Source organism: Anastrepha ludens, chromosome 5, assembly GCF_028408465.1.
Source record: "Anastrepha ludens isolate Willacy chromosome 5, idAnaLude1.1, whole genome shotgun sequence".
Lineage (NCBI taxonomy): Eukaryota > Metazoa > Arthropoda > Insecta > Diptera > Tephritidae > Anastrepha > Anastrepha ludens.
The window spans coordinates 29,551,611-29,566,470 of NC_071501.1; the positions used below are offsets into that span (position 1 = coordinate 29,551,611).

Here is a 14,860-nt window from a genome sequence, read left to right on the forward strand (position 1 = left end):
AATGATAGTTGTCTAGATCAATACCATCCAATTCCGGCCATAAAAAATCGTTAATCATCTCTCGATAGTGCAATCCATTCCAAAATAACACCTGTTATTGGAAAACCCTTTATATTACTTATCGCCTTTTACCACATATAAGAAAACATATCTGAAACTTACCATATTCAACGACTCTCCGCGCTATGCATTACGGGAGGCTGTCGTCAACCTAACACCTAACAATGATGTCTATGCAGAAAATCGGGCTGCAAACTCAGCTGTGAGACTACAAACAACCGATTAGTTTACCTCTAGTGCCTTCGTACATAGCTCTATTACTGGGAATGTGATGGCCAGTTCAGCGTATATGCTTACAGTTACGAGTTTTGGAAAATACCGTTATCGCAGACGATGGATGGCACAAAGGCTTAGTTCCGAGAAGTAACAGCATCAATGCCTTTACTGATGGATCAAAAATGGAAGAGGGGGTTAGCGCTGGCATATATTGTGCGGAACTAAGCTTCAAAAAGTCATTTAAACTCCCTAACTATTGTACTGTGTTTCAGGCTGAGATATTTACTGTAAAGAAGCGATAAAATCATACTGTGTAGTATCCAAAAATGCCCATGAATGCAGGGTAGCAATTAACAAGCTCGCTCATAATCGCAGGTTTTGTGTGCATTGGGTTCCGGGGCATAAAGGCATAAATGGAAATGATACAGTGGATGGAACAGCTAAAGAAGGCGCAAGACTTGCAGGGGATCAAATAAGTCAGGTACTTAAACCCCTATGCACAATTCAAACAGAACTAGAGGGGCACATGTTTAGGGAGACGAAAGGCAGACGGTTTAGTCTAACCAACTGCAAAGTTGCCAAGATCGTGTGTAAACACGCGTAAGATGACAGGTATACTAAATTGGTTATACCGTCCTATAGAAGGAACAGTAGAAGTCTAGTTGGTGTACTAATAGGGCACTGCCTAGCTGCAGCTCATGCTTACAAGCTGAATCTAAATCTTAACCATGCTGGCAGGAAATATAATGAGCCGCGCACAAGTGAAAAACCCCGAAGCTCTTTTATGTCCCTTTCCGGTTCTATCGAAAACTAGACTATGATAACTGCGCGCTCTCTGTTTTGGTGAACTAGAATTTATCTCTGAACAGTAGCTTGAGCGAAACCTAAAATTCAGGAACAGCACGCGCATCTTAAAATATGAATATTTTCGCTAAAAAAGAGACTCTAATCTGGTATCGCTATAGACCGAAATAGTTTCGGCATGGCTTCGGCCAGCCAGTATAACCTCACTTAGTTTAACTTCTTGGTTAAATCCGGATGCCTAGCGGAAGGTTTTAAAAAGAGTGTCCAACGGAGGATTAAAATTTTAGGTTTACTTATGTTTCAGCCATTATGCGAGGTGTGTTCAAAAATTAAGCGGAATTTTCAAATTTCGCGGGGTGCGTACCACCTTCCGCTCGATTATTATTTTTGAAGTGAAACTTCTTAGGCGTCGATGGACGAGCGAGAATGGAAAGTAAAATTTCAAGGACATGCAACGTTTTAGGCATTTTTCCTGAGTTTTTCCTTGTTGTTGCTAACTTCTAGTAAGAAATAACACTGCTTACTTTTGGGCGCTTTTTTGTTGGTACTTGTGGGAAATATATTTTTGGTGCCTACTTTTTGGCGTTATATTTCCTTGGTGCCTACTGTTTGGGACGTTTTTTGGTCCCAATTTTTTTGGCTTTTTTTTGGTGCCTACTTTTTGCCTCCTATTTCCGTTTGCCGGCTAGTGCTTGTGCGGAGTAGTGCGCGTTGTTGCCACGCTTTGTGTCCGACGTTAACCTACACCGGTCGACCCTTCACCGTTTTTTGTAAATTTTGTCAATTTGTATTCTCAGCAAATGTTGTGAATTCATTTAGATATATATTGTATTATTTCTCCCTCTCTCTCTCTCTCTCTCATTCTCTCTCGGGTCTCTCTCTCTTTCTTTGTCTGCCTTGAAAGTTTCACTTGTGTTATGTGCACTACGCTAAACGCACTTTTTTTTAAAGACAAGTGTTTTGCGTGTTCGGCATTTTTCTGCTATCGAAAAAAGTGGATCATAAAAGTTGCATCAAATTTTGTGTACAAAATGGAATTAAATGCTCAAAAATACTTGAAATGTTGACCGTAGCATACGGTGAGAGTACTCTGAGTGAAAAAAATGTTTAGAAGTGGTACAGTGGAGAAGAATTACGAGAGGATGGGAATTACAACGCTCTCGACGCCCCAGCACATCAACCACTGATGAAAATGTTGAGAAAGTGAAGGAAATTATTATGCAGAATTGTCGAATCACTATTAGAGAAGTTGCGGAGGATTTCGGCATATCGGCTGGCAATCTTTTCGGAAATTTCGGGCGTGCAGCGTTTGGCAGCGTAAGCTCGTTTCAAAATTGCTGAATTTCGAGCAAAACTGACGTCGCATGAGCATCGCTGAGGAATTGTTGAATGACGTCAACGATGATCCAGAGTTGCTTAAAAGGGTCATATTTGGTGACAAAATATGGGTTTATGGTTATGACATCGAAACCAAAGTCGAATCGTCCCAATGGAAGTGTACTGGGGAGCCAAGACCTAAACAAGCACGTCAACTTCGATCAAATGTCAAGGTTTTGCTCACTGTTTTCTTCGATTACCATGGCGTAGTGCATCAGGAGTTCTTACCATAAGTATTTCCTTGAAGTTATACACCGTTTGCGTGAAGCAATACGAAAAGAACGCCCGGAATTGTGGAAAAAATGCATGGCTTTCGCATCATGATATTGCACCTGCTCACTCATCTTTACTTATGAGAGATATTTGGCTAGAAACAACACTGTTAACATGCCACACATCCACCGTGTTCACCAGGTTTGGTCCCCTGAAACTTTTGCCTGCTCCCAATATTGAAGAGACCTATGAAAGGACGCATTTTCAGGAGATAAAAACCGAATCGCTGAGAAAGCTCAGGGATATACAGGGTTTGATTGAAAAGGAATGACCCTTCTCCAAGCGATCAATCGAATCGGCTGGTGGGGCAAATTGATCATTGGACCTTCCCCTTCCCAATTCGCTGGCAACAGCGGTGCAGTCAACATCGCTCCGCGCGTGAAAGCTGTTTTAAAAGTGTGTTAGGATTTTGCAGTGGCGAAAATGCAGCGATCGTTGGAGCAACGTTACTCGATCAAATTTTGCGGAAAGCTAAACAAAACGTGTACCGAAACCATTGGGCTTTTCAAGGAGGCTTACGGGGATCAATCTCTGTCCAGTGCCCAGGTAAAACGATGGCACAAGTTGTTCAAAGAAGGCCGGGAGGACGTCGAAGACGAACAGCGATCATCTTTTTCGACTCTAGCGGAAAAACCGCGTCATCTGGATTCGGCCCGACCTCGTCAACAATTGGACCCTTCATCACGACAATGCGCCGGCGCACACCGCCTTCCTCTGCATCTCTGCATTGGCCAAGATGGGGTTTCCGGTGCTTCCCCACCCTCCCTGCAGCCCAGACCTGTCCCCTCCGGACTTCTTCTTGTTCTCGCGCCTGAAAAGAAAGCTGAAGGGGGGGCGTTTCGACTCCATCGAGGCGATCCAAAAAACTGTGACAGGCCGAATTGAACGCGATTTCGGGGGATGAGTTTAAGAAATGTTTCCTGCAGTGGAAGCACCGCTACCAGCGGTGTATTGACGCGCAAGGGTTCTATTCTGAGCAATATTAGTTGTATAAGCCAAAAGGTTTAATAAAACTGCTTAAAAAAAATAAGGCTCATTACTTTTCAATCAAACCCTGTACCAAAAAGTGCATATCAGAACTGCTTCGAGGATTGGAAAAAATGCTGGCACAAGTGTATTATATCTGAGGGAGACTAATGAATAAGTTAGTGCGGTTTTACAACAGATGGCGTAACTTGATTATTATTCCATCGATCCACATTTCCAAACATTCATTGGAGAGCTACTGTCGTAAGGCACAAACGTCAGTATAAGTTTTTTATTTGAAGCGTAAACAACAATATTTTTACCACACTTGAAAATGTCGAATTTCGTGCCAAATAATGTGTTTTTGCGGGGAATTCTTCTTCATTATTTTAATATGAAGAAAAAAGCAGCCGAAAGTCATCGTATCTTGGTGGAAGTTTATGGTGAGCATGCTCTATCTGAGCGAACGTGCCAGAAGTGGTTTGCACGCTTTAAAAGTGGTGATTTTGGCTTGGAAGACGAAGAACGCGAGGGTGCGCCGCCAAAGTTCATGGATACCGAATTGGAGGAATTGCTCGATCAAGATCCGGCTCAAACGCAAGAAGAGGTTGCAAAAACTTTGGGAGTTGATCAATCAACCATTTCCAAACGTTTAAAAGCCATGGGAATGATCCGAAAGGTAGGCCATTGGGTGCCGTATGAATTGAAGCCAAGAGACGTTGAACGCCGTTTTATGGCATGCGAACAACTGCTTCAACGGCACAAAAGAAAGGGTTTTTTGCATCGAATTGTGACTGGCGATGAAAAGTGGGTCCATTACGACAATCCAAAACGTCGGGCAACGTATGGATACCCTGGCCATGCTTCAACATCGACGTCGGCGCAGAATATTCATGGCCTGAAGGTTATGCTGTGTATCTGGTGGGACCAGCTGGGTGTTGTGTATTATGAGCTACTGAAACCGAATGAAACGATTACGGGGGATGTCTACCGACGACAATTGATGCGTTTGAACCGAGCACTGCGAGAAAAACGGCCGCAATACGCCGATAGACACGACAAAGTTATTTTGCAACATGACAATGCTCGGCCACATGTTGCATAAGTGGTCAAAACATACTTAGAAACGCTCAAATGGGATGTCCTACCCCACCCGCCGTATAGTCCAGACCTTGCGCCATCCGATTACTATCTCTTCCGATCGATGCAACATGGCCTGGCTGACCAGCACTTCCGTAATTACGATGAAGTCAAAAAATGGATCGATTCGTGGATTGCGGCAAAACCGACCGAATTTTTCACAAAGGGAATCCGTGAATTGCCAGAAAGATGGGAAAAAGTAGTAGTAAGCGATGGACAATATTTTGAATATTAAATTTGTAACCATTTTACGTCAATAAAGTTTCAAATTTCGAAAAAAAACCGCACGAACTTATTCATAGTCCTAGTTTGAAGCAGATAAAATAAAAATTGATAAATAAATAAATATTTTTTGAGAAAATTGAGAAAATTCACCTTATTTTTTGAACACACCTCGTACAAGTTTTTTTAGAATATTAAAATTCAATTCATGTATTATAAATGTATTCTCTAACGTTTTAAATAACCCAAGACCACTTATGGCGCCATGGTTCCACCACCACTTCCAAACATTCATCTCGCCTCCAATTTACTTTTCTGTTGTTTCTGTTTTTTTTTTAATAACAATCAAAATAGGAAAAGATGTCAGTTTACATAAATATATAAGCTACATATATTAAGTGATAAATTTATAAACAAAATTAGATTATGAAAGACGTGACATGCTTGCACGCGCTGTTAAGTGTTTCTACCGGTGACCGGTTTATCCAAAAATACCCGTTATGCCATTACGAATTCTTATCTCACGTGCAATGTAACAGGCAAAGAGTACACCGAAGAACTGGAAAATAAGAGAAAAATAGCATTACAAAATAATTTATTTGAAAATATTTGCAAAGTTTCCATTCGGCAACGAACCTGAATGATGGCGAGGATAATACCGCACGCGCCCAAGCTCACTGCATGTGCCTCTATGAAATTGGAGAATTTGCTCAAACAACCGTCTGAATGACGATATGTATTCTCATTGCTGTTTGTACAATTGAATGCGCCGACCACACCATTGGGAATATTACAACAAGACAGAGGCAACTCATTGCCAAATGTGACATTCCAATTCGTGAAGTTAGTTACACCGCAGCAGTCATACTAATTTGAAGTTGCGCATAGATATGTATGTTATTTACATTTATTTGCATGTTTGGAATTTAAATCAAATTCTAAAAAAATTACTCAAATCATACTTACATTCCGTTGCACATAATCCCATGTGATTGTATATGCATTTGTGGGATCAGATTTGTTGTACAACTTCAGTGAGCCTTCCAAACTGCCTTCAATCAGACTTTCAGCATCTGAGCGCAATACATAACCACAAATACCGGCAGCTAATTCGAGAATGAAAATTAATCCCAACAAGCCGGAGAATATAAGAACTAGCGTGTAGTTCTCCTTGAGTGCACCCCAACAGCCGAAGATCGAGATGAGAATGACGAAGACGCCGATTACGATAAGGAAGCTGGGAACTGAGAAGAATCGAGCGGAAAGCACTGAGTCATAGTCATTGAATACAGCGGCCACGCCTACACCGACAGCGATCAATATAATGCCAGTAATCTGAAAAGAAGAAAGAATGATAAAGAAAATTTAAGAAAATTTCAAATTATTGTCAAAAGACTAAACAAAAATATATATATTATTAAAAAAAAAAAAATGTTTCTTCAATGTATTGGGCTGGGAAATAAGTTAATAGCGTTTTAATAGTCTCTTTTTTTTAAAACGATTTGTTGGCTGTTTGGCAAAGCGTAAGTATTCATTCGATAAAACTCTTTCTGCTCTACAAAACTATGTTGAAATTGAAATTGAAATTTGAAAAGGTCGAGCCAAGGAACACCAAGAGATTTGGTGGCTCCTAAAACACTCAAGTTAAAAAGCCAATTGTATTTAGAGCTTTGGAAATAGGTTAGATAGTCAAGGAGGGAAGGAGAAAGAGATAGGAAAGAATAGGGACAGAGATAGAGATAGTTAGTCCTGTGAGAAGTTTCCAGATTCTTTGGCAAATCTGTAAATATCCTCCAGTTTTAGAGAACGAATATTACTCATTCTCACGACATCGGAACCCAAAACTCGTAGCCGTGCTCTAGCAAAGGCAGGACACTCACAGAGAAAGTGCTCAGTGCTATCTGTCTCCTCCAAGCACGACAGGCACATTGGGTCCTCAATGATTCCAATTTTGGTCATATGCTGATCCCATGGGTTGTGTCCTGTAATGCTACCGACCATCAACCGAATGTCTTTCCTTCTTAGTTTTAGTAGAAAGTTTGACAGTTTTCTGTTCGGGCTTGTCACAAAGCATTTTGTAGTTCTGCAGCGTTCTAGACCGGACCATCGCAGCCCGGGATATTTGCGACGTGTATGGAAAAAGTGTCATAGGCGAGTCTACCGCACGGAAATAGTTTGCAAACTTCAAAAATGGCGACTTTGACGTCGATGACACGTCCCGCAGCGGAAGGCCTTCTGAATTGAATTGAAGAATGTCTTAAATCACTTTTGAAGAAGAACGGTCGACAAACAAGTCGTGAATTGGCGAAAGAAATGAACTGCGATCATAAAGCGATTTTCAATCACCTTTATTCAATGGGATTTACCGAAAAATTGGAAGCTTGGGTGCCTCACGAGCTCAACGTAAAAAACAAAGAAAGTCGCCTTGAAATTGCTTCTCAGCATCTCGCCCGCCATCGAGCAACACGCGACCGAATCGTCACGGGAGATGAGAAATGGTGCCTATACATCAATATGAAGCATAGAAAGAAATAGGTGGCTCCAGGAGATAAGCCAAAGCCGAGAGTCAAGTTGGATCTTCATCCAAAGAAGATCATGATATTTGTGTCGGGCGGGATTGGGAAGGTATGGTGCACTGGGAAATGCTCGAAAAGAATGCCACGGTCAACAAGGAACTCTAAATGGGCGAACTATACCGCGTGAATGAAGCTATTCCACTGAAAAGACCAGATGGGCATGGTCAAACCATATTCCTTCATGACAACGCCAGACCCCATGTAGCACAAGTGCTCGAATGGGAGGTCCTTCAGCATCCGCTGTATTGCACCGATTACCATCTTTTCCGCTCCCTGTCAAACCATACGGAGGGCGTTTTCTTTGATAACCAAGAGGTCCGCTGGCTCAACAACTTCTTCCACGCCAGAGCAGGCGATTTTTGGCGGAACTGCATCAACAAATTGGTCGAGAGGTGGGAAGAGATTGTAAACAGCAACGGCGAATATATAATTCATTAACTTATTTATATAATTATTGTTTTTGTTTAATTCAAAGTCTTCGGTATAAACGCAACTTATACATATTCCTCAGTCTAATATGTAACTTAAGGTTAGTATAGGTATATGGATGATCTGATCTGAATAGATCTTTCATAGACGAAAAGGCTCCGCAGTGTTGCCAATGTTGTTGGACTCGTATTAAACACAGTTTGTGGTATAGGTATGCGTTGGCGAGCTTTACTATTTAATATCTTTTAGAGTTAAAAAGTATACCGATCCCAGGCAGTTGTAACGACGTCTGCTTATAGCAGAACAATGACAAAGGAGGTGTTCAAACGTACCCCTTTCTTCTTCGCATAAGTCATTACACATGTCGTTAGGGACCAATCCCATTTTAGCTGCGTGATATGGAGTGAGGCAATGACCCGTCAGTACTCCGACTAATATCTTATATTCCTTCCTTGGGAGTGATCAAAACAGGTTGGTTTTTCTTGTGTTGCAAGTTCGTAGCATTATTCTGGTATTCCTGTGCAAGGTCGAGGCTTGCCATATAGACTGTGCTTCCAGAGTTAGTTCCTCGTCTAGTTCTGCCTTCAAAACTGAGAGTAAGGAATATATAAGTAAAAATCATTTTGTCATATTTTCTACTGTTTGTAATCTAAAAGTGCAACTGAACATTTGCTGGAGTCTGATATCGTTCTATAGAATATTCCAAATATTATTTGAATCAAATCTTATTTTGACACTGAAAGCGTTAGCGGATTTCAAAGTGGTTTGAGTGTTGGGAGTACTGAAGAGCACTTTTATCTCGACGGCTAAACGAAATTCCGGCACGTCATTTGCAGAGAGTGATAGTTCGTTGTGCATTTCGAAGTGGTGGCATCATTGGTCTAATGGTCCCAAAATGTTACCCAAAATGCCTGTACGATAACAAAGCCATGATATCCAACTTTTTGTGTGGGGAATTCGATGCTGTCTTTGAACCCAACAAAATGGTTAGACATGCCGCATAGTCCATTAAATAATATAACCTTTGCGCTTAAGTCAGAGAAAAGAGAAACGGTGCAAACCTTTAAAGTGCGAATCGAAACCCAAAACCGTCAAGCCATTTATGAAAGAAAGTCAGAAGCAGTCAGGTTAGGTTAGGTTGTGGAGGTAGTCGATCTGGACGAACGACTCACTTAGACCATACAGGTCTATTGTGATACCACTGTGCGAGACGGGAGCCTGATTTAGTTTTCTTCGTGGAACTAGTTTGTGACACTTTTGACAGGATTGGTCCCATTTTCTAGAAAACCTGCTCTGATGGTAAAGGAGGGCGGCCATCGTAGCCGAATGGTTTGATGCGTGATTACCATTCGGAGTTCAGAGAGAACGTAGGTTCGAATCTCGGTGAAAGTATTACTGCCATGAAAAAGCTTCTCATACAAAATATATGCGTTTCGGAGTCGGCTTGAAACTGTAGGTCCCTCCATTGGTGGAACAGCATCAAGACGTATGCCACAAATTGGAGGAGGAGCTCGGCCAAACACCCGAAAATGGATGTACGCACCAATTGTATGGAAGTGCTCAACTGTTTCTTGCTCTTCTTCATCTCCACAGTCAACAAAAATATATATACTCGTAGAATATAAATAATCGAATATTTAGTATACTTAATAAATTTGTTGCATTAAAGTTTGCTCTTTTCTTTTGTTAATTTCAAATAAAATACTTTTATGCTACTCCATTCGTAGGCGCGCGCTCGCTCATTGTTTGCATAACATCTACAAATCCAATAATAAAATATGGAAATTACAAAATTGCCAAATTTACGTATCGAAGCGTATAAAAACGTTCCTCATGAACAAGCACACCTTGATAGGTGTAGCGATTCTTCGCGCGCATTTTCGACCGGGCTGTTCTTCGTCTCGCAAGCCAAATACCTGCTGCAGGTATTTATAAAAAACTATTGCCCACCTTTTCTTCAGCTACACTTATCTTTTTTGCAGCTACACTAACCCTGTATAATATAAAGCATATTTTACTTTGATACTTCCAAAAGGGCTTGATTGACGTAAGGGAAAAAATATATATTACACTCCTGTTTACATACGTACATGGGTGAAGTGCAGATCAGATAGTGAATTTTATTTGGGATTGTGATGCGTTTAACTTCAAAGGCAATAACGATACTGATTTATTGAGAAACTATGTATATTACTGGCATTTATTTTTCCTGCATTCATTTGTCAGCAGAAAAAATTGCCAACAACCAACATAATTTTTGAGCCACTTGAGACTTGCATATTAATGTATTAAAATTTAATGGACTATAAAGCTGCATAAATGAAATTTTTCCAGAAACTCTGATTAAATTTTTTTTAAATTTTTTGATTTTTTATAAATTTTGTACAAAGCTTGCAACTTTGCGTTATATGGTTTTTGTTGTAGTATAAACTATAGTTTTATAAAAAAATTATCTAAATTGAAAATAAAATAAATAAATAGTCAAAACTTGTCAATATGTGGTGTAAACTTTTTTTTGACGCTGACTGTATACTTATTTCATACATGATTTCAAGTCGCCATGCTCATCAGTTTGGGCGCTATAGAAAGTTACTTGGGAGCATATTTGGCCAACCTGTTTTACTCAAAATAGGCATCCTGCTTCTCTGAATGAATATTCGCTGCTATCTTAAGATATGTAAGATACGAGCTTTGCCAGAAGAGACAAGCCACAATTTACTCGGTACTAGGGCACAAGGGAATAGGGGAAAAGATGAAGTTGACGAGTTTGCTAAGGTAGGTACTCGCTTGCCTAGGTTGAGTACATCGAACATATAAGTAGAGGTATGGCCAAGATCAGACCGTTAACTTCAGCAATGTTGCAATGATACTGGTAGCATTGCGACGCGTCATCGAGGAGGTCATCAAAAGACTGCGAAGTCACGTGAAATGGTTCAAAAAGTGAAGAAGCGACTTGAGTGAAGTTCCCGACGAAGTGCCAATCAAATGGCGAAAGAACTGAAAATATCTGACTGTAGCATCCGCCGCATACTGAAAAATGATCTCAAAGTCAAGCCTTACAAGATCCAAAAGGCGTATTATCTCACACAAAAGCAGCAAAAAGTCAGACAGTCAGACTTGAGAGGGCGAAGGAGTTGCTTCGCTTGGCCGAACATTGTGTTTTCTGACGAGAAAATGTTTCAAATTGAGCATTTCGTAAACTACCAAAACGATAGGGTTTATTTGACCGAACGTTCATACGAGAATTTGAGTCATCGATTGGCCACCAGGAGGCAGCACCCGCCACAGGTAAAGGTTTGGCCCGCTGCAACCGCAGATGGGCGCTCTCCAATCGTTTTCATCGAGCCTGCCATCAAGGTAATTGCAAAATATTATCGGGAAAGTATTCTGGAGGTTGCTTTGAAGGCAGACAAACATTTTGGTGGCTGACTATGGACATTGTAACACGACTCCGCACCGTCTCACAAACCTCGAGTGAACCAAGAATGGCTAAGAAACAACGTTCCGAACTTCATGACGTCCATACAATGGCCCTTAAATTTCCCAGGCGAGAATCCGGTGGATTATTCTCTTTGGGCCATTTTGGAGAGCAAGGTCCGAACTAAAAGATTCACTAGTCTCTAGGCGCTAAAAAAATCCATTGCCCGCGAGTGGCCCAAAATACCTGCAAGTAACATTCGGGCAGCGTGCGATTCGTCTCTGAACCGTCTCAAGGCCATAGTCAAGGCAAAAGGTGGTCATATCAAGCAAAAGTAAATTGTTGCTTAATTTTGTATTATTTTCAAACTTTTTTATTTCTGAATTGAATAGAAGTAATTTTCCAAACGAAATTTATGGCCTTTTTAATTGGTTACACTTCAAGTGGTGGAGCCTGTAATAAAAATAATAATTTCGAAAAACTTCCTACTGAAATTTGCTGTAACATATTTGTATACAAGTAAAAATTTGACATAGTGTCAAACAAATAATTACAGATAAATAACATTTCTTTCCAGCCATTGGTAAGTATTAATAACAGCGATTAATTTCATTTTATTTTTGCGATAAGCTATCAGTGAATACATATTTTGTTCTTGTATCGAGTGGTTAGCTGTAGGGAATTGCAATTGCTTTTGAAAGGTAGTATTACTGATTACGTAGGGGATGTATTTCTAAAAGTGCAATATCAATGCAAATTCTTTATGAATAGTTCGTGGACTTTACACCTAAAAAAACGACATAAAAAAACGACCTATAAATAGAATTTCTTTGAAAGAAATTTATAATTCTTTTAAGTGAGTCAGCAAACTATGAAATAGTTATAATAGGGTTTGAAGTAGCAGTTTTGATAATATATGATATTCAAGGGTGGTCTGGGCGTATGAGTAATATTTGAAAAAAAAAAATATTTGTCTAATTGTTCTTTCTAAAGAAAGCGTAAGACAGATGGAGGTCTGTCTTATCGTGTGCCATTTCAAAAGCACTGTGGCCTCAATACGATATAAACAGAACTCTTAAGGTGATGGGAACCCCCCGCCATTAAATTTCCAAACTCATTGCGGTGATCACGGCTCACTGGGTGATCGACGCTCATGCGGAGAAGCTTGGAATTCCGTACAATCCCCATTGCAGAAGCTGTGGGGATCCTGCAGAGAAAGAGACTGTTGAACACTTTCTCTGCAAATATCAGGCTCTGACGGCTAGGCGCTTGAGATTCCTCAGCGTACTCTTTGGGGATGCCTTGAAGAAATTCTCCAGACTAGATCCCTTTTCTCTCCTCCGCTACATCAACAGCACTGGATGGCTGTAGACGGTTTTATCTCCTCTCTAAATCCTATCACAGGTAGTGGTCCACATTATGGTATCAAAACGGCACGTAAGTGCTACTTGTATTGTACCTGGGGTACTCTTGCCATCTTACCTACCTACCTACCTACCTAATTGTTTGTTTCTGAATATAATGGAGAAGTAACACCATCGGATTTGGGAAGAGGGCTTTTTTTGGCTTAAATAGTTGTTTGGGGTGTTAAAAAACAATATCCAGTCTTAAATGGATGTATATATGTATATACAGTCAACGCCAAAAGAAAGTCTACACCATATGTTGACAAGTTTTGAGTTTTTATTTACTTATGTATTTCTAATATACACATTCATAAATTTATTCTATGCGAAGAAATTCTAACCATTTTCCCATACACTCAAAATAAATTGCCAAAGGTAAAAGCTTTTTTCGAGCGTTAGAGTCGAATGACTCCTTTACTTATACTGAACTGGATTTAACGATTGTTTGGGTAACTATTTTAGCATCTAAAAGTTACTTTATCGAACTGACATCAGACAGAATTGTTATTTACCAGTCATTTACCAGTAAATATTATTAAAATTCACCCTACTTATATCGTAATTCGCTGTACTGTGTTTCACTTTTCATGATCCATTCAGAAAAGCACTATTTGAGAGGGATAATTCTATTTTTATTTTTTGTTTTTAATATTTAATAGCTCAGACAATACGACCAAAAGGTATATACAAAAAATTGAAAAAAAGTTCGTAGAATTTCATGTCAGAAATGCCACATATATTATTTTTTAATAAAATATACCTACTAAAACAGATGAAAAATACATTCACGGAAGATGGATATGCCATAAAGATCATATTCAATAGCCATTTTATTCATTATTATAAAGTATTTGATTGCATTTTTTAGTTCGAATACATTTTTCGCTTATACCATGATAAATTTCACATTAATGGCAAAATGATAATGTAAGAAATTTTAAAAAATAAATTCTTCTTCTAACCGCTTACGATATTATGGCCGATTTTAACAAAGCGCGTCAGTCGTTTCTTTCTCGTGATAACCGGCGCCAGTTGGACACACCAAGTGAAGCCAAGTCCTTCTCCACCTGATCTTTCCAACGCAAAGGAGGCCTTTCTCTTACTCTACTACAACCAGCTGGTACCGCATCAAATATTTCAGAGCCGATGCGTTTGTATCCTTTCGGACGACATGACCCAACCAGCGTAGCCGCTGGATCTTTGCTAAATTACTTAGATAAAAATTTAGAGCTGGGTTGCCAAATATTTTTGTAATAAAAAATAATAACAAAAACAAAAAGTGGGAGAAAGTTAAACAGAAGTGTGTAAAAGAACGCGTCTTTAAAAAATTAAAAACCGAATCATTTAAAATAGATTTTTACAAGATGCTTTCAGTCAATAAACTTTGCTATCATAAACATTTTTAATGTATAATTTTATGTAATTTTGTGCTTAAATAATAAATAAGCTTTAAGCCTTAAGATGTATAAAAGCATAATAAGGAAAATAATAAAAGGTTTTCCAATAACAGGTGTTATCGAGAGAAGATTAACGATTTTTTGTGGCCAGAATTGGATGGTATTGAACTGGATAACGTTTATTTTCAACAAGATGGCGCTACGTGCCACACAAGCAACGAAACCATTGATTTTTTACGGGAAAAGTTTCCGGACTGTGTTATTTCTCGAAGAGGTGATCATAATTGGCCACCGAAATCTTGTGATTTAACACGTTGAGACTTTTTTCTTTGGGGCCACATGAAAGAGAAGGTCCACGCCAACAGCCCAGTGTCGATTCAAGACCTCAAAGATGAAATTCGTGAGGCTATCGAGGGCATAGGGCAGCCGCTTTGCAATTCGGTTATGGAAAATTTCATGAAAAGGATATTGTCCTGTAAGCGTGGTCTTGGTGGTCATTTGCCTGATGTTATTTTCCACCATTAACGGCATACCTTCCTTTTATAATGAAATAAACATCCGATCATTTATATTAAA

At 39.6% G+C, this 14,860-nt stretch overlaps 1 protein-coding gene across 2 annotated transcripts in view; it reads right to left on the reverse strand.

Annotated features, from left to right (window-relative positions):
* Positions 1–5,423: 5,423 nt before the first annotated feature.
* Positions 5,424–14,860, reverse strand: part of LOC128864401 (CD63 antigen) — a 36,968-nt gene continuing 27,531 nt past the window's right edge. For both annotated transcript variants that reach the window (XM_054104036.1, XM_054104037.1), the window contains exons 3-5: positions 6,025–6,393; positions 5,695–5,925; positions 5,424–5,617 (exon numbers count right to left, since the gene is read on the reverse strand). In XM_054104036.1, coding sequence (XP_053960011.1) covers positions 5,540–5,617; positions 5,695–5,925; positions 6,025–6,393 — 678 coding nt within the window. In that variant the 3' untranslated portion in view covers positions 5,424–5,539. The remainder of the gene's footprint in view (positions 5,618–5,694; positions 5,926–6,024; positions 6,394–14,860) is intronic.